General features: G+C 38.4%; 1 protein-coding gene across 11 annotated transcripts in view; it reads left to right on the top strand.

Annotated features, from left to right (window-relative positions):
* Positions 1-20,892, top strand: part of LOC149319325 (inositol polyphosphate-4-phosphatase type I A) — a 134,665-nt gene that overhangs the window by 74,697 nt on the left and 39,076 nt on the right. For 4 of the 11 annotated variants that reach the window (XM_089511474.1, XM_089511470.1, XM_089511472.1 and 1 more), the window contains exons 11-17: positions 3,302-3,432; positions 5,936-6,040; positions 8,009-8,117; positions 14,465-14,482; positions 18,089-18,272; positions 19,225-19,443; positions 20,427-20,715. In XM_089511474.1, coding sequence (XP_089367600.1) covers positions 3,302-3,432; positions 5,936-6,040; positions 8,009-8,117; positions 14,465-14,482; positions 18,089-18,272; positions 19,225-19,443; positions 20,427-20,715 — 1,055 coding nt within the window. The remainder of the gene's footprint in view (positions 1-3,301; positions 3,433-5,935; positions 6,041-8,008; positions 8,118-14,464; positions 14,483-18,088; positions 18,273-19,224; positions 19,444-20,426; positions 20,716-20,892) is intronic. The other 7 variants (XM_089511479.1, XM_089511477.1, XM_089511478.1 and 4 more) reach the window with 4 other exon arrangements.

A 20,892-nucleotide genomic window follows, 5' to 3' on the forward strand; every position in this document is an offset into this window, starting at 1 on the left:
CTAGCTCTCCTTTGGTCCAGACTGCTGTGCCTAATGTATCTGGATTGACTAATAGACTGGTTTGTTATTTGTTTGGGTTACAGTTTAGTTTCTTTAGTGTTAAAAAAAACCTCAATTTAAAAAGACCAAGGATACCTTTCTGTTCTATATAATGGATTGAGTAAATGATATGAGGTGAAATAGGGCACATCTGGTGTCTTTCCGATGTCTTAGATTAATTCTCATTGTCCCAGTCATTCTGACTGATGCTGATGAAAGTTGAAGTCCCAAACTGTTGGGGGGCATCAGTGTGGTCATTGTTTTTCCTACTGCTTTAAATAGATGTTAAAAAAAAAACTAACTAAATCAAGCATCATAACAGGGTGGATGAGCAGAGTGCACCAAAAGTGATGCTGTTGCTGCTACTACATTATTCAGCTGCTAATGCACAATTCTGTAAAAAAAATTCAACCTCGGGCTTTTAGGTGAATCTTTAATGAGAAATGGTTCCTGTGATGTTTCGCTGTTTCAAAGCAGGACTTGGCCTAGCTGAAAAGTGAAAATAATGAGGATGATGAAATATTATATTTGAAACTTGCATTTCTGCTTGTATCATCCTTCCCCCCTGTTGCTCAGATTTTGCAGTGCTGAGTAGGATCTCAGCTCTCTTGAGGGCTTAGGAATACTCAGCCCCTCTCCCAGTGGGTTTATGTTGAACTGGGAGGCTTTAAATTAAGGCATGCTAAGAGGAAGGTGGTCCCTACACTGCAAGGTACACTAAAATATATATAGATGAGTCAGTGTCGGTATCATAGGAAATTTCCTTTGAAAGCATCACTTTCTGTTGTTTTGAGCAGAGACTATTTTGTCTGTAAAACAGGCACACAAATGTGAAACATTGGAAGGACATTATGTTGAGGAAGGCCGATTCAGTCCTATGTTCCCAGGATTTTTCACGAAGAGATCTTGTTCAAATCTTCAACCCATATATACATTCTCCAGCAGGATTGGCATTGCCATGGTGTTCCCTGCAGGCAGGGTGTGTTCGGTACCACATGTAGAAAATGTATTGTCTTAACTGGGACTTAGTCTGCCAGGGTTTAAACCAATATCAAGCCAGTGTCTGGTTTGCATACTGATAGTGGCCAACAGTTCAGACTGTTAAGGCCTGAAAAATTATGCATCGGTAAGGCAACAAGATTTGAATTTTATTACCGAGGATACCAGTAAGATAGGAGAGCCTCATTGCATTTTAGAGACCAATTCTTTTATTATGGCATAAGCTTTGTGAACAAAGCTTTCATTAGTTGCATGAAGCATTGTCCTGAATTGCTGTTGTGTGCTTTCAAATCATTTCTGGCTTATGGCAACTCTAAGGTGATCCTATAATTAGGTTTTCTTGGCATGACTTAGTTAAAGGGGGTTTGCCTTTGCCTTCATCTGAGGTTGAGAAAGTGTGACTTGCCCAAGGTCACCCAGGAGGTTTCTGTGGGAGATCAGAGATTCATATCCTGGTCTCCAGAGTCATAGTTCAATGCTCAAACACTACACTTTCTAGAAGGTAACTTTTCCAAGCATGAATCCGATGTGGGAGAGGAGTTGAAGTGAGGTGAGAGGGTAATGGAAGGAGAGTGTACTAAAAGTAACAATGATATCAATTATTATTTCTGTACTTTGTACATTTAATTGTCCTCTGATCTTATCTGTACAATTCCACCCAGCAGCAGCACTCAGTGTGTGTGTGTGTATGTGTGTGTGTGTAACTGAGCAAAACACTGATAATGCCACAGTAGATAAGGTTGATCCCTCCCTGCTCTCCTTCTGAATTTAAGTGACTAGAAAGTCTCTTTTAGTTTTGGTTTTCGTAACAAAGCAATCTCCCTGGAAATAGTAAGTCTGTCAGCGAAAAAGTGGGAAACAAACCTGTGCAGAACAAGGTTTCAGGGAGTTCATATGTAACAAAAGCCAAAGAGAAATAAAAGCAATTGGGTTTAGAGAAAGGGGGAAATGACTCAATATTATGGAATAAAGAGGATGAGGCCGATCATGATGGAGCCACACAAATCAATAGTGATATCTTCCAGCTCTTGACAGTGAGCCAACCTCTCACTTTTTCACCCTATAAAGAATGTGTCCTTTTTAGAGTACAATATTTGGAAATTGTTACATACTTTGACAGGCAGCCTGCCAACAACTGCCTAGGTTTTCTTTTCTGCCTTCATCTTTGGCTGCCAAACTCTGCAGGAAGTACTCTCAAAATGGCAAAATACTGCATGCAGCTCAGCAGATGATTACTGCAGAATTTGTTTCAAGGATCACATCCTTGTGGTTGTGCTGGACATACCTTATGCCCACAAAGCTGTTATAGGATACAGTAGACCAGTTAGGTTGACAGGGGGTGGTGCTCATCTCTGATAATATGCTGAAGAGCCAGCTTTGTCCAAGGACTGCTCTGGTGGTCATGTGGCCAGCATGACTGCACTGAACGCTGTTACCTTCCCACTGAGAAGTGGTAGCTGTCTATCTACTTGCATTTGCATGCTTTTGAACGGCTAGGTTGGCAGAAGCTGAGACTAGGGACAGGAGCTCACCCTATCATGCAGCACTCAGGCATCTCACTATCAACCTTCTGATCTTCTGCTCATCGGAACTTAACCACTAAGCCAGAAGGTTTTTTGTTTTTTTGTTTTGTTTTGTGTTGTTTTGCTTACACCACACTGTAAGGCGTGACAAGGACAACTGGATGTGGGTGATGTCAGTAAATAGGTTTCCATTTGGCAGGTAACAGGGAGATTATTAGAGTTCAGCATATACCTTTGCATGCCTTTTAGTGTAGGACCTGCTTCACTATGGTCCTGGGACTCAGGAGTGGAGAAGGACTCTGTCTTTGAAGTGTTTTCTATCACTTGTAAAGTTCTGGATCTGGCTTGGGAGCAACCCAATTGTTGGATGGCCCTCGGGGTCAAGTGTGTCATGCAAGGAAAGGCTGAGGCAATAGTCTCAGTCAGGGTGATACCCAGCCTCAAATGAGCTCACATCAGGTTGCTCTTCCCTCTTGCGTTATCCAGGATCAGTATGATATAAATAAATGCCAAGTCAATAAAGTGGCCCTTATTTAACCCAACTTTCTGTGGTTGATCACTTGGTAGACCATAGTGTTCCTCCATCATCCAGTTTTAGAGGTATTTAGTTTATATGTCCTAGAGGTATGTATGTTGTGTCACACAAACACAAAGAAATCTGGTGGAAGGGAAGGGTTGCTTGCTTTTGACTAGACATACTTTACCTAGTTGCCTTTCAATGTCTTTGAATGTTTTGGTAGAGTTTGTGAACTTGAAGAGCTGGGAGAGCTGTCTCCTTGCTGGGAAAGTCTTCGTCGGCAAATTGTGACTCAGTACCAAACCATCATTCTGACCTACCAGGAAAACCTTACAAATCTTCATCAGTACAAAGGTAACTGACCTCTGCTTTGATAATGGACAACTCCATGTTTCAGCCATCAGTTTATGACTGTTTCTAATCACCTGTTGTAATATTATTTGCCTTTTCTTTAGTATCAAAGTTGACATTTAAAAATTTATGGTCACTTCCATTAAAGTGATCTATGATCTCTGTGCCCTTGTCCGTCAGCTTACACAAGTGCCCTGAAAGACACAGAATAGGACATAAGAAGGCATAAGCATTGAGTTGTTGCATAATCCATTTTATAAATGGTTTGTATGTTGTACACTGGAATATTAGAGGGAAAGTGTGGTTATGAGTGTATATGAAGATGGAGTGACAAATGTAGAATATTGGGCAGAATATGTTTCTATATGGACAGATTTGTTAAGAGCATGGAAGTGGGAGGTGCTGTTGGAATGATGTAGTGAGCATGGAAGAGAGGAAAAGGGTCTTGAAGAAGGTAACACAGAAATGAGGATCTAAATTCTGAGACTGGGACTCTTTAGGGGAATATTGTCAGGTAGTTACAATACAGAAGACAGACAGCCTCCTCTGTGGTTGCTCCCAGGCTGGGGAGCTCTCTGCCACACTAGACAAGATTGATCCCTCCCTGCTCTCCTTATGAATTTAAGTGGCTAGAAAGGTTTTTTAAGGGGGTCTGTTTGCTGTTATTTTTATTGTTACTGTCATGTTTTTAAATGATTTTATATTGTTTTTAAATGTTGATGTTTTAATATGGGAGTTTATTCGTGTTGTAACTTTTTATTATTAATTCTTCATTCATTCATTTACCTTGTTTTAATTTATGTATTAAGCCCTCATGGGTCCCATTCAGGAGAAAGGTGGAATATATATAAAATAAAAATAAAATAAAATACAACTAATGGTATTAGTGTTTAAGAGTGATATAAAGTCCTAAAGAGTGATATAAAATTCATGTAACATTTAATGTTGTATGTAATATAAGTATATTTTTTCTTCATCATAACCATCATAACTACATGAGGCCAGATTTGCATTTAATGACGCAATTATATTCTGTTATAACCACTCCGACCACCAGATTTATACAGTGGACCCTTGTTATATGCTGGGGTTTGGTTCCAAGATCCCCCGTGGAGAACAAAATCTGTGTATGCTCAAGTCCCATTAAATATAATGACATAGCAAAATGGTGTCCCTTATAAAAAAAATGGAAAATCAAGGTTTGACACTTGAAATTTATATTTTTTTGGAATATTTTCAAACTGTGTAAGCTTGAATCCGTGTATAAAAAATCTGTGTATAAGAAGGGCCGGCTGTACTAATGTTAGAAAACTAGAGCTAAGAGCTGAACTGAACAGCCTTTTGTAATGATTTAGTAATCCAGTGAATATCTTGGAGGCATTAATATCTTAGGAAGAGTGTGATGATATGAGTTAGGATCACCACAGATAATCACCATAGTTGGTTTGTCACAAGTATACTTCTTATATGCCACCCACCCTTCCTTTTCTGTCCATAGCAAATTACTACAGGGAGTGCTGCATTGGGCTACATGAGGCTGCCATATTCCCTATGTGTTCATTTGTTTATATGATTTATACAGTGCGCCCGCGTCATACGTGAGCACACCATACATGGCTTCCAGCATATGCTGGAAGCCGCGCCGGAAAGACTTCTCCTGCGCCCCGGAAGAAGCAGTGGTGTGCCGGGTGCACACTGTGGGAATGAGCCCAATTAGTTCTAACGGGGCTTCAGTTTACGCGTTTTCCCCTTATGCAGCGGGGTCCATGAAAGGGAAGGGCCAACTGTACCTGCCTTTTGATGCAAACACCATCTCTCTGCAATCAATAATGCAAATAACTCACCTTTGAAACAAAACAAAATCTAACAGTGGAATTGCAACAATAGATAAAGAACAGTGGAAAATAATTTAAAATGTCTTTAAATATCATGAAAGCACAGGCGAACAGCTGGAACTTGTTCTGGTGCTTAAAAGATGTCAGAGATGTGTCCTTGTGTATGTATAGATGGAGAGATGGAAAAAATTGAGTTCTGTTGAATCTTGTTGGGATTGTCTTGCTGCATGCTGTCCCTGAGTTGAAAGCATCAGGGGATGAAATAAACATGTATCAAACAATAGCTTGTTGAGATGCATAAGGATATCTTTTGAGAATTGTATTAACCACAAATCTTCAGTCCAAATCTGGTTCCCTGAGGGGTTTCTCTGGAGACAGAGAAAAGTAATGGAACAAATGTTATCTGTAGAAACTCAGCAAGATTACTTGAGGGAATGGGGATTTGGAGTCTTGGCTCTTAATCTTGCCTACATCGTGAAAACCATCCCACATCCTGTCCCCAAACAATCTATTTACATATATACTTTTGCTATATTTTGAACTTGAATTTGTTACTAACCCTTCCTTCCTTCCTTCCTTCCTTCCTTCCTTCCTTCCTTCCTTCCTTCCCCTCTGTCTTGTAATGGTTGTGTTTTGAAGGACTGAATGTGTATTCCTTCATGTTTCCTCAGGTCCATCATTCAAAGCAAGTAGCCTGAAAGCTGATAAAAAGCTGGAATTTGTGCCCACAAATTTGCACATACAACGAATGAGGGTCCAAGATGATGCAGGTTCAGGTATCTTTTCTTGTTCACAGATCCTGTAAACTCACAGCAAATCCACTTCTATGACTGTGGATCTTTATTTAGTTTGGACAGCAAAAATCTGTATGTGAAAGAATGGTTTTAGTGTTTACAGAAGTAAGAAAATAGCTTTTGGAGGGGGACCAAAAGACCCATTAACGCTGGGCTTGCTGACTGTCTGGGAGTATGGAATGGAGTAGTCTGAACCCTGAACAGGAATAGGGACAGAATGAAAATTTGTCACTTCCCAACTGGGGTCAAATTTGGAGTTCCCATCCCCACAAGAAACTTAGGACGTTACAGCACCGGGTTAAAAAGTGGGATTTTAACAGGATAAAAGTGTCTTTGCTTGGTACTTATCAGACGACGTTGTGTCCATCCTGCTCCCATTCTGTTACTGTAGTGCACCCTTTCATTGATGGGCAAAACTTGTAAATGAGCTCTCCGTGTCACTTTTATAGCACAGGTATTTTGGTGTGAAAAGTCTCTTGGTAATGTGGAAAGCGAGGCTAAGAAATGGTGATTAGTTGAGAATGTATTTCTGCTGCCTGGATAGGACTGTAAGTGAAGATGTATAGGTTAAGATCAAGGTGATTTCACTAAATATTTGTTGTAGGGGAAAATAACACTTGGTGGTGTCATGATGCGTGAAAGGGGCTTGTGAAAAACTCTGAGCCCAAGGAATGAAGGTTTATGTTGGGTAGGAAAACTTGGAAGATGCTTGCATCAGGGGTCTTCCACAGTTATTAGATTTCAACTCCCAGAAGCTCCAACATGGAGATTTTGGGAATTCTAGTCTGGAAATTCTAGTCTAATTCTAGTCTAAAACATCTAGTTTACAAAAGGTTCAGAAACACTGATCTATGTCACAGTGCTATTATGTGATACTTCTATGCCAGCAGAAAGTTAGGTATTAATATAATATTCCAAAGCTGGACTCTCCATGGATGCCATCAGTTCCTAAACTTGTAAGGGTTTTTAATAATGTAAAATTATCATCAGTCCTACTTATCATTTGGGGAGAATGGATCACTCACATTGCATCTAGATTGCTTGATTTTCATCCATATCCTTAAACTAAGCTTCGGTAATGCAGTTGTTTTTCCAAGCTCTGATTCCAATCACCTCTCGCAATTGAGATCCAGAAACTGGCACATACTTGAATCGAATGGAATAATGTTCAAGTACTTTGGATACTGATTAAATGTTTACACAGACTGAATGAATAAAAAATAAATGAAGGGATGGGACTATTTGAGTTCATAAGGCAGTAATAAAGGCATTATAATCAGACATATATTATAGCACTCTGCCCCTTACCATCTTGCACATTTCACAGGAGTGATATCACTAATCTGTCATTTGAGCACTGATACATCCTACCATGATTTTTACAACAAGTAAACCTTCTAGGATTTTACAAGTCTTCGGGTATAACAGCCTACAGCAATTCAGAGAATAAACACAATGGTAGTGAGAATTAAAACTACAACAGTAGTGTAATTATATTTGAAAAGCCTGTCACACTATGAGAGTATCCTGCAAAAATAGTATACCATTGTGTTTCAGCAGCTATTTTAATGTCTGCTGCTAATTTTAATAGTTGCCTTTGACAATGAACAATAGCAATTGATATTTTCATTTCCCTGAATAACATCTTTCTGTTGGTCTTGACTGCAGCTTTCAACTGGTCTTAAATCATCATAAATTCCACTACACATTAGGCCTAGCTCTGTGGTCCAATTTCTTGGGGAAATGGTTAAGAAAACCTGGGTCAAATGAGGTTTGGCATGCACAGTGTCGTTTATTACTACAGCAGAAGTATTATAGACCCTTTATAAGATTAGTAAGAAATTTAAGAAAGTATATTTTTATACCATCAATGTTCAAAGACTTGCATTCTAAGTTAAGATTATGAGACACTTTCTTGAATTCCTTTCCTCTTCATCTTTGTCCATTTAGATCAAAATTATGATATTGTAACGATAGGAGCACCAGCAGCTCATTGTCAAGGCTTTAAATCTGGAGGTCTGCGGAAAAAGCTGCATAAATTTGAAGATGCAAAGAAACAGTAAGTTAGAATGGTTACTGTATGTTTTTTGTTCCAGCCATAGGGTTTATAAAAAGCATGCTACTTCTTCATAGCAAGCACCACTCTAAAACCACAAAACTTAAGTATGTTTTATGCAAAGAATGGGACAGAAAACCTGTTTTCCTGTGGTGGTTGTTTTTAATAGTTATATTATTCAGCATTTAGCAGATTTTCTCATTTAATGAATGCATGATACATGCTCCATACATGCTTGATTTAATGAAAGCTTAAATATTAGTTGTGCATTGAAAAGTTATGTTTTTGAACTACCACTTTCAGAATTTCCCCAGCCAAGTTGTAACTTTAAAATCCAGAAAGTTACTTTCCCAGAAGGTTAAGATGCTACATGAGGTCATTTTTAACAGTACCCAAGCTGGTACTGGGCTTCTAATATGAGGTGCTGAATCTTGATGGAATCAGCGGCTTCCCTGGGTACCCTCCTGCTCTGCTGCCAGTATTGCCAATTCCTAGCAAGAAAGTGCTGGTGATGGGGAGGGAAAGGAGCAGTTGGAAAATCTTTCTTAATTGGCTTGCATCAGTCCCTAAATTCCCTTGCTTTATTCCCTACATTTTAAAAACCTATTGTATAATCAGCTGCAGATAAAGATGACTTTCACTTCTAGTGACAATGGGCATGTTTGATCATCTGATTCGATATAATAACTACATTTGATATTTTTCTTTTCTTTTTGCATTTCCCCCCTCAGCATTTTTAAGGAACATATTTGAAGGTTTTCTTAAAAATTTTCTCCTAATTTTTAATAATTTGAATACAAACACAGACACACATAAATGATATAATGCATTTTTCCTCTCCTGAACACAGAAGGAAACATGTCTGAACTGTTTTTTGCTGGTTTTCTGGTGTATCTTTCTGGTAAATCTGGCAATAACCACTGCTGAGAATGCTATTGCCATAGTGAGAGCTTGTATTCTTGGCCTTTTAACTTTGACTATAGGGTTCCATAGAAAAATCAATCAGTGCTTTTTTCAGTTCAAGAAGCAGTTGCTGATGATAAATGCCAGTTGACCTTTCCAGGCATTCCAACTGTATTTATACATTATATTGGCAGAAAATTAGAGATTTTTCTCCTTCACAAAACTGTACAGCAGCCTTAATTTAAAGAAACACATTTTCAGGGAGTTCTGTAGCATATTTGAAACAAGTGTAATTTAGAGTTCTTTTTTCTTTGTTTACATTCTAATATTTATATTTCTTCCTTGATTGTTTCCACTATACATTGAAAACATGGTACTTAAGAGTGTGAATCTCTGGTAAGATGCATGATTCTCCAGTGGAATCATATGCAAACTGAAATAACTGGAATTTTCACATTACTGATTGCCACATTACTGTCCCTCTATGTTGATCCTCATGTACTGTGTAATGAAAACATTATTTATTTATTTATTTGTATCCCGCTCTTTTCCCAGGACTGGGACTCAGAGTGGCTTCACAGTATTATGTCTTTTATACCTAAAAAGAAAGTACTGGGGAAGGGATTGGACATACCTACATAGAGGCTTTTTAAAAAGCATTCAGTAACACTTTTCATACAGTACTACATTAGTTTCCTTGTGTTCTTGATTGTCAAAATCAAATTGGGTGGAATGAGGGAGGTAAGTTGGATAGCTTCCTACTGTATGAGGTGCCCGTATCTCTCTACTGATTTTTTTTTTTAAAAAAAACTTTTAAAGACTCTTCCTGTGCTATTTCTATGTATTGTGGTTTCAACAGATTACAAAAGAAGTGTCCAGAAAGATTACACATGCGTGTAGAGAGCATTCATGTAGATGTTTCTTTTTTTGAGACCTGTCTTGCTTGAAATCACTGTGGAAGAAACTTAATTTTAAGCATGCCTCTGTTCTCATCCTGTGCCTACATTTTCCACACATCCCATCAATGCCTGTGGTAGAGCTTCAAAATGTTACTTTTTGGACTACAACTCTCAGAATCTGTGCCTGTTGGGATGGGGAAGAGGATTCTGTAGTCTGTAGTCCAGAAGTATCTACTGTGACTTGATAAAGACTAGAACCTCCTGGGATAGGGTTGCTTGCCTCTGCAGACCTTTAGTGGTTTATTTAAGAATATGATAAGCATATTAGGAAAACTGCTGCCACCACAGCATGTTTTATTCATTAGATTGTTATTATTACTGTTCACTAGGGTAGGCTTTAGGTCTTTTCATGCAGCAGAGGTCTTAAGAAAAAGTAAACATGTACAAGTAGTAACAATACTGCTTGCTTGTATATTATAGATTGTGTCTAAAACACCTAGTATCTTTGTCAGATTGCTAAACATCTTCGAAGAAAGACAGCCCCAAAGTTGCCATAATATAGCAATTGTTTGACAGAGACATCATTTTGTTCTGTTTTATTTCATTCTGAAATTCTGGAAACGAGAATACAGATATATTATCAATGCTGCTTGTCCATCAGAACAGCTATTTGCATGGGGAAACATTTCTGGGGATAGGTTAGAACAGACTGATCTTCTTTCCACGTGTTCCCTGTTGCCTTGCTCTCATAGCAACATCAAGTATCCTGTAGTCTTGTACCAGCCGAAGGTGGCTTTGTAAAAACAGTGGTGTCTGTAGGACTATTAAATAGGCTTAGATTGGAGCCTCCCATCGCTAATTTATCTCAACTGCATATGTTAAACAACTAAGCATATAGCTGTAAAAATAAAATACATAGGTTTTAAGATACAGTACCATCCAAAATCCATAAGACAGTGATAACCTTTATTGGGCCAACCAAAATGCACATTATAAATGTTGCAAGTTTTCAAAGCTCCAGTGGCTTCTTCATCAGGCAAAAGTGTTAAAAACGATACAGGAGGGGAAAAGAATGACTATGTTAGTCATAGTTCTGAATTTGGTCAATGTTATGGAAGGGTATTCATGCAGGTAGGCCCCTCCACCTTCTGGCCATGTGGATACTGGGAGGTTCAGTCCAAGAAACAAACTTTAAATTCTAGTTGCAAGACAAAAAAACCCTACTGCTTTTGAGATCCAGGTTTTAAGAAAATCTAGTAAAATCTGGGTCTTTCTATATCAAATTTTCTGTCTCAAAGCGTTTCTTTCAGAGAGATCACTGCCCATCTGCAAATTAAGTTGTGTTTCTCCCCATGGACTGTGGGAGAACATACAGATCATCTAGTATAACCCATTACTCTGCTATTTTTTTTTAAAAAAATGATGTCACATTTAGTCTGATAGGCCTGTGAGGTGTGCTTGTAAACACTGAGATTGAGTGTGCTCAGAACCACCATAACTGAAGTAGGATTTGAGCTTGTGTGTTGCTGTCCTGACTCTTTCAGACATTTGAATGTTTGAAAGAAGTGGTAGTGACAGTAACCTCATTATTTTATTTCACCGTTCATTTTTATTTATTCTCTTTTTTTCTTCATTGCTTTTAGCTTGTGAACGCATTTTTATGATTATTGGGTATTTGCTTTTATATTTTTAAAATACTGTGAACTATTAGTTTCTTTGGAGGAAAAAAAGATATCTGAACTGATAATAAAACACAATACTGTGATGTTCTGGCCAAAATCCAATTGCTCACCCTAACTAGACTAGAGGAATCAGCTGCTGGGTGGTATGTTAACATTTAGGTAAATCTGATTGATTCAGTGGACTATTGATGACAGACCATGAAATGACAAGATCAGACACATGTAAATGGGTTGAATAAGGGTCGCTTTATTGACCAACACTGCAGTGTTGTTTGCCACATGGTTGGGGGAGCACACTGTAGTGTGTGTGTGTGAGAAACTGAATCTAGGTCTGTTATATTTTATATGGAACAATGGAAATTTCATGTGCATTCACAATTCCTTTTTGTTTTAATTTTCACTATATACTATAAAGCATTTGTGATTTAGCAATGCAAAGATAGTTTATCAGACTTTCTCCTGCTCTGGGAAATCATCTATTCATTTCTAAAATATATATTCATGCTTTGCATTAACAGCATGTGTTTAGAATTGAGGCAGAAAACAGCCACACAATCTGCATACTCTGACATAGAAGTTTACCGCACGGGGGATAAAACGTCCCCCGATGCGTTCTAATGAGCACGAGTGCAGGCGCGGGCGGAGCGTGATGGGAACCCGATGGGGCCCAGAATGCGACTTTACAGCACAGGGAACGCCGCCGCCGAGCATTCCCATTGGGCTCCAGAGGGCACCATTTCTGGGAGCACTTTTGAAACAGTTCCCAGAAATGGTGCCCTCTGGAACCCAATGGGAACGCTCAGCGGCGGCGGCGGCATTCCCTGTGTGGTAAAGTCGCGTTCTGGGCCCCATTGGGTTCCTGTCACGCTCCACGCGCGCTCGTGCTCATTAGACCGCATTGGGGGACGTTTTATCCCCCGTGCAGTAAACTTCATAGTGTACAGTTGTCTTGTTAAGAGATAACTAATAGCTGAGTTAAAAATGTAATCAAATTTAGAATAAATTTTAGTTTCCCTTTTAAGAAAGGAATACTGATTTTATTATTAAGTAAAGTAATCCTTTCTACACAAACCTTTCTGCTACTGAGAATCACTATAATATCTAATGACTTCAATACTGGTCTTTAGAATAGACCCATTGTTATCAGTTGGATTTACATAAATCGTGATTTACAATCCAACAGTTGATTGAGGTCTTCTGTAATTGGGACTAGCAATTGGATTGAATCCTTCGACACTCATTTTTTGTAATACATATCACAATGGTTTCTTGGGTGTTTATAATGCCATGGGCACATCTGTAAAAATGTTGATGTTTTAAAATATTTGAACCAGTGTTACATGACAGAGAGTGCGAAGGGAAGTGCTGCATTTACTTCTTCACTCAGTTTCATCTCCTGTGTCCCATTTGCAACCCTTCCCTCTTGCTTGCTTATAGTAAAAATTATCTGGATAGAGTTATGCAACCCATATGTAGGTCAGAATTCAAAGAATAATTTAAGTGTATTCAAGGGCTTGGGCACATCCATCTATTTTTTTTTAAATCTCCTCCATCATTGGTTTGGACAGCACTGTATCAGCAGTGCCAGATTTATGCATAAACTAAGTGAATTACAGTTTAAGGCCTCTGATTATGAGGGGCCTCTTAAAATAACCCATACATCAATAAATAAATCCATATTTCAAATTTTGCCCAATTGTTGAAATTATATACCTTTTTAGAAATTATGATGGACAAGTCTGAATTCTTCCCCCCTTCTGGTTCAGCCAGTACATTTAAAAAGCATGTTGGAAACAGGTCTGGAAGGAGGGAAGAGGAGGAAAAAGCCTTGTTTTCATAGTTTAGAGCCAAACAGGGATTTGGACAGTTGAGAAAAAGATTGAATTAGTTAGGCAAAATGCTAGCCAGATGGGAAGAGAGAGTTAAAAGAGAGAGTGCTGTGTGCATTCAGGGAAAGGTTATGAAAGGATAGGGATATAATTAAATTAACAGGGAAAGAGAGCTAGCCTGATAGCAGTCTATGTTTAGAGAAGCATTAAAATAAAAAAGGGTTTTTTTTCCTTTTTTTAACATTGAACCCACTGCTGTTTTGTCAGGGGACTTGTTAGTCCTGGCCTTGTAGACAATGGGATGCACATGCTACTATATCTGTAGCTGGTAGTGGGTTCTCAGGAAGGATTAACATAAATCAGAGATTCCAGGATAAGGTATTAGAAGTAACCCTTATTGTTTTTAGCAGATTCTTCTGTGAGCTGCTTTGGGTCCCAATCAAGGAGAAAGGCAGTATATAAAAGAAATAAAATAAATACATAAGTAAATAATAAATCTGGGACTCTGTCACAATAATGCTACGCGGCCTCTTAAACCTGAGAGAGTTTAGGGCTTCAGCTTCTCTTAATTTAACCCTGGATACCAGAACTTGCTTTTGAGAGTTCCTCCCATTTCAAAAACAGCTTGCTGTGCAGTATGGGAGGCTTAGGGAAAGTATCACAAAGCACCCCATCCCTGTTGGTCCATACAAATGAACTGTTAGTTCCGTGGATCCCAGCCATAGATTTTTGGATGCTGGAGTTGTACTTCCATATTGATGAGCTATTCATATATTTTGCTGTCAGAGTGCCTTGTGTGCTATGTAATTTTGCTCCTTGTGATGATACAACCAAAAATCTACAGGCTGCATGTCATTTACCATTTTGCATTAATTGTAATTTTGTTTTGCTTCCAAATTTATCAACATGAGCCAAGCCTTAGTGGAGACTATTAAAACAATTAACATATTTATCCAATATTGCTTTGCTTTGTTTTCTGTTTTTGGTATTTGCTAACAAATAACAGCTAATTTTCCTTTTGGTTTCTTTTTTTTTAGCAGTTATGAGGAATGTTGGTGAGTTTTATGTTTCTGAGTTTGAGCACAGAGCTCTAATCTTTTTGAAGAAAAGTTGATGTATTACTGTGTAGATATTGCTTGATTTTGTTTCCTTTTTAAATGCTGTGCATCTTGGCTTGTTTTGATTTTGTGTCATTACATTAATATGGCTGTTTATTGAACTATATTGTATGATGAGATTGCCCTTTCCACCTGAATTGTTTGCTTTACCAATGAACAGCTAACACTGATGACTAAAATTTGAGTTTTAGATATTAAGAGACAATTTGGAATGCTTCAAACAGCTTAAGTAACTACTTGTTAGTTGTTGTTGCTATGTGCCTTCACGTCATTTCTGACTTATGGTGACCCTAAGACAAACCTGTCATGGGGTCATCTTGGCAAGATTTATTCAGAATGGGTTTGCCTTTGCTTTCCTGAGGCTGAGTAAGTGTGACCTAATGAGTTTCTTTGGATGAGTGGGGATTCAAACCCTGTTCTCCAGGGTCATAGTCTGACACTCAAACCACTGCATCATGCTACCTTTTAACAACCCAAAAAGCTTCAGGTTCTTTTGCTATACCTTAACATTATTTTTCCATAGTTCTAATAAACATCTCAAATATAAGGTGGCACATTAGATTATGGTAGGAGGGAGATAGGATGCATTGTGGCTCAATTTGTAAAACATGGGCTATCCAGGGCTTAAATGCCAGTAGGTCATACTATCTAGTCTGGGAACCTTTATCTTTGTCCTCCAGTGATGGAACTGGCACATCAGTGATATGAGAGGACACAATCAGTACCAGCCCCAAACAGTCTCCGTGTGTTACAAAACCAAACTCTGCTGGTAAAATAGGTTCAGACTCAGCAAGCCATATTTTATATTAGATCCTAGTAGTGTGATGCCTCTCCTATTTTTCCTATGGAGTCTAGTCGTAGCTGTTTGAGTACATACATATAAGTCCATGCTCACAGGGGCTACCTGTTTAATTTCAGAAACTGGACCCATGTATAGAAAGGAATGCACAAGCAAATCCATTTCCACTATTCAAAGGAATGGGACAGTCTGTTTGTGCAAGAGTTGTGTGTAGACCTAGATCTAGAACTGGGTTTCATTTCAATGCATGAATTGGCCTCTGCTCATTTAAGGATTAGATTGCTCTTGGGTTCTATGGGACTAAACAGTTGAATGTTTAGGATTGTTTTCTCAGACCTCCATTCTGAAAACCTAAAGGCTTTTTTTTTGCTGACTGGATACATGATGAAACGGTGTTACCTGTGTTTGCCTTTCTGAGGATTGCAAAACATACAGATTCAAATTAATTACAGTCATATTCCAGTTAATCAGTGTCTACATTAAAACATTACCTCACAAATTTAGTTTCTCAAACAAATTGATAGTTTTTCCTGAAAGCACTATTGTATTAGCTTTCTGTGGAACATAAATGTATATAAATCTTTCAAATTATTTGAGGGTTTTCTAAACATTATTTTTACAGTTCATGTTGTCAGTGAAGGATAATAGCTGTTCATTTGGGAGAATGATTGCAAAAAGCAGACTGTGTGACCCTCATGCCTTCAAGTGATTTATTTCCTCTCATTCTGAGACTGGATTTGCTTTCCTTGCTTTTCAATATAAGTCTCACCAGAATATGTACTGCATGCATTTTGCTGCTAATTATATTATAGTTCTGCATGGTATCACCCCTGTCGTGTAAGACAATTTATTCTTAGAAAATCCAAATATTTTGCTGTAACTTTTGTTACATGCCTGTTGCTTGTAAAAATCAACAACAAATCATGTCCTGAAAATAGATGGTGTGTAGAATGAAAATGGTCCATATATTTTGACAGATGTCTTGCAATGCATTCTTAAAGGAAAGCCCAAAAGTAATATCTTCAAATTCCTCTTATCAGTGCCAAGTTACTTCCTAGATACTTAACAACACATATTCATTATGCACCAGCTTCCCAAGTCTTAATAAATGTATTTCTTTTCTTCAAGACTAACCTGTTGGATTTGCACCTGTGCAGAGCCACATTCAAAGCATTTTAGAACAGAGGAGACTTTGGTCAGGATTCCCCTGTCCAATGATACCACTAACCACCTCTCCCTTAGTTCCTTTTCTTCTACTGTCTGAGCACAGCATGGGAACATCTCTGCTGAGGGACTTCAGTATAGTCTTGAGACTGCCTAGTTGTTTTCCACTTAGATTTATTATACTTGGACTTCCTTGAGTGCTAGTCAATGTATTTCCCTCCAAACAGTTGTTTTGGAAACAGCTTTCAAAGTTTAGATCCTCCAAAGTTAACCTTTAAAAGCCTTTTGGTTTTTAGCAGAGGATATGTGCCACAAGAGCCAAATATCCACAGAGTGTTGTTCCTGTACATGAAATATCCCATTCTGGATTGGAAGCTGTTCCTTATCAGACTTAGATACTGACTGTAAAAGGTTTCTTGACTTAAAAAGAACATTACGTGTATCCAGGTTGATACACCCACATGACACTTTATTCAACTGGATGTTGTATGTTAGTAAAGTCCACTTTCTAACATTCTGGTAATAGAGCTATCTTCTTGACAGTATTGACACTTACTTACACATAAGAACCATTTTCCTTTGATGACATGGTCCAGCCATTAAAATATTTTGAAGACCCAGTCAAACATCGAGCAGCAGTGCGCCATGCAGAAAATGGATGATGGTGTGTTTGCCTTGCCTGATAAGCAGTTCTTCAAGTATGGCTTTGACTAAACCAGAGTCTTCAAACTAGCAAGAATATTTAAAATGCAGCTAAAGAAACTTTAGTTTTTTGGGACAGAGGAATGTGTGGACATTATTTAGTTAGTGGTGAATTACATGGTGGTGATAATGCAGATGGCTAGATCAAGGCTGAGCTGCCATTTTTCTGCTAGGTGTCACATTGCTTTAGGGCAATCTGTCAGGAGCTGCATGTAAGTAGTGCGTGGGACTAAAACCAGTAGGAATCAGGGCCATAGCCAAAAAAAAAAAAAAATTGCTTGCTTGTCCCTTTTCTGTCTCCCAGTTTCTACCACCCTCTCCTCCCCACCCAACCTCATGCATCTAGTAATCTGGGATGCTGAACTTTTGAAGTTATCCCAGAGCTGCATGAGATTAGACCAAGGGCCAACTGTGTCCTTAGAGTAACAAGTTGTCAACAATTTGCCCAAAGGCTTTTTGGCCAAATGAATGGAATGTTAATTAGAATCAAAAAAGAATGCACAAGGGAAGGGACTAAGCTAAGGGGCATTAGAGGACTCTTCCTTACCATTTTGGTGTCATTCCATGATTGCTACCCTCTCTTCTTGGGCATTTATCTATCTCTTATGTGTGACTTCTGAACAATCACATGGCATGTGCAATTTGTCTATCTGCATCCAAATGCTTTTATTCACTGCAGGGTATCACCGTAATGCTAGTTCGCATATTAGACTTTGTTGTGTACTGTCAATCATTTCAGATTTGATGATTAATTTGAAGAAAATGTTGCCTGCATTTTCTTCTTCTTCTAATACTACTGCTATATTTTTAGCATGAAAAAAGAAGCAATTGCAGTGCCCAGATATTGTTTAAAACTGATTCCTTTTTGCTTTCCCCAGCACTTCAACCACAACCCAGTCAATAATATACATACCGCAGGACATTATCCGTGCAAAGGAGATCATTGCACAAATCAATACCCTGAAAACTCAAGTCAGTTACTATGCAGAAAGACTTTCCAGAGCTGCCAAGGACAGATCAGCCAATGGGCTTGAAAGAACACTTGCCATTTTGGCTGACAAGGTATCGGAAGTTATGCTTTTGTGTCCATTTGTGATTTTTCGTACATTTACCAAGATTTCCCCTTATGTATCCAGTTTGAACAGCAAGTTTGTGCTGTAAGGAAGCATAACAAGGCATTGTTAGCAGTTGTCCTGCATTTGTTGGATTTCTCTTTCCTGGATGTTTGCAAAAGTCCATTTTCTGGAAAAAAAATTTTTTTTTACTTAGGCTAACACTGATGTTTTTATATACATTTGCATTTTCACCTTATATGTTTATCTGATCTTAAGATGTTTTATTGTACATTGTAATTTGGACTAAACTATATGGATGACATGGGCTAGACATAATGGGAAATAGAAATAATTGCACTTTCACTGAGATTTTGCATCTCTTCCCTTTTCACCAAAATTTGGATTTAGCAGACTATATGAGAAACCAGCTGCTTTTTTCCTTGGTAGTTGGAATGGCCATATGGGGTTGTTCCAGTTAAATTATGTCAATGAAAACTTTCAGTTTGAAGGTCTGAGACTTCATAGTAGCCATGCAGTTTGTGGGTATAATTAGGGCATGCTGAAGAATGGAAGGCACTTCCCCACCATTATCTAAGTTAATGATGCCTGTTTATCTCCCAGCTAGGCAACAGGAGCAATTGGTGGCTTCTATATTAGCAGGGCAGTGAATTCACTCCCAAGTTTGCATTCAAGGCTTAAAGGAACTATCCAAGATGCTGAACTTTATTCCTAAAGTTCCTATACACCTTAAAACTCCTTTCAAGCTATCCAGAACCTGGAATGGACTCACTATTCTGCTGACATGGGAACCACCAGCCCACACTGTTAGACAGTATGGCTTCATGTTGTCTTGAGATAAAATGAATGGGAAGCTTGCTAAAATAACAAATGTCGAAACATTGTTTAAAGATAGATAATACTTTTTATAAACACTGTATGTCATTTTTTATCTTTTCTAGACAAGGCAGCTTGTCACTGTCTGCGACTGTAAGCTGTTAGCAAATTCCATCCATGCACTCAATGCAGCAAGGCCAGATTATATAGCCTCAAAGGCCTCTCCAACCTCTACAGAGGAAGAACAAGTCGTGCTCAGGAATGATCAAGACACTCTTGTGGCCAGATGGACAGGAAGAAATAGCCGCTCTTCTTTGCAGGTGGATTGGCACGAAGAAGAATGGGTAGGTTTGTTAACTTCATGATCAAATTCTTGTATGGCTACAACTCTAGCATTGAAAGAAAGTTCCTTTAAGTGGAGGTACAGGCCACCATGTTTTGAGACAGTCTGTTCAAAGAGGTAATTGTGGAACAGTCATGTGGTACTCTTTCTCTCTTCTTGCTTCATTCTCCATAAGCATTTTCTAAGGAAAACAAAATCTGCGTGGTAGTAGCATCTGTTGATAAAATACCAGTCAGCTTGATCATGTTAACTGATTATACTTTCATGAACAATAACAAACAGCCTTGTGAAGGTTTTCTATCAAAACATAATCAGACTGAGAAACCTTAGTTTTGTGTTGGCATTAAATAGCATATTGCTTCAGTCATTTTCACTTAAATGCTTTGAGAACGTCTCTCTCTCTTTCCCTCTGTGTGCTTTCAGTTTCCTGCAAAACTAGAGCTAAAGACAAAAGATTTATATGATCTGATAAGAAACCATTACCATCAGTTTAAAGTAACTTTTCCTGCTTCCACATAAGTTCTTCCCTTTAGTATTTATAGCAGCTCACAGAACCTGAATGAAGTTTTGCAGTTTTATCCAGATAGAAACTGATGTTGCTGGGGGTTTTTTAAACCATGTTGCTAAGTTAGTTAAAATGGCTAGAATAGATTTTTGAGCTGCAGTTTTTCCAGTAAAATATAGAGGAAAGCATATCATAATGAGAGGTTTATTTACCATGAAGGGTCATTCTGTGCCTATAAAATGTGTCAGGAAATGAAAACACTGATAATAGTGGGAAATAATATTTTGAAAGATAGAATGGGTGTGACTTTGACTGGGTCCATTGCAATAATCATTTTGCTCATGGAAATTCTTGAGTTTTCCATCTGCTGTTTTGACTCTTTCCGTAGTGAAATTTAAAAATTAGCTTGCCCTATACCCTATTTATTTATTGAGCCTCAAGAGCACAAAGTCATATATTTGTTTGGTTTTTGTTTCCAGGAAAAAGTCTGGATCAATGTTGACAAAAGTCTTGAATGCATTATCCAGAGGGTGGACAAACTTCTTCAGAAAGAGCGATTGCAAAGTGATAGCTGTGAAGATGTTTTCCAATGTGACGTTAGCTGTTCTAGCAAGAAAGGTAAACGGGATACCCGTGCATACTGGATAAAGCCAAACGCCTTAAATACAACCACAGCATCTTCATCACCCCAATCATCATCACCCTCATCATCTCCATCATCATCTCCATCCATATCATCCTCTGCATGCCATTGTCCCAGAATCACAAGTGCGTATGATGACAGCCATGGCTTCTTCTTGTTGCTGCTTTGCTCTGCTTTGACATATTTCTTAGCCTTTTGTCCATCATGCTCTGTGTGAATTTTCTTAATCAGTAAGAGAAGGGTTTTCCCCATGTTAGACCTGAACAGTGGGAACCATTTTCCCTCAGTTCATCCTAAACTGT

This window comes from Sceloporus occidentalis, unplaced genomic scaffold, assembly GCF_023333645.1.
Source record: "Sceloporus occidentalis isolate IW3139 unplaced genomic scaffold, rSceOcc1.0.p SCAF_2, whole genome shotgun sequence".
Classification (NCBI taxonomy): domain Eukaryota; kingdom Metazoa; phylum Chordata; class Lepidosauria; order Squamata; family Phrynosomatidae; genus Sceloporus; species Sceloporus occidentalis.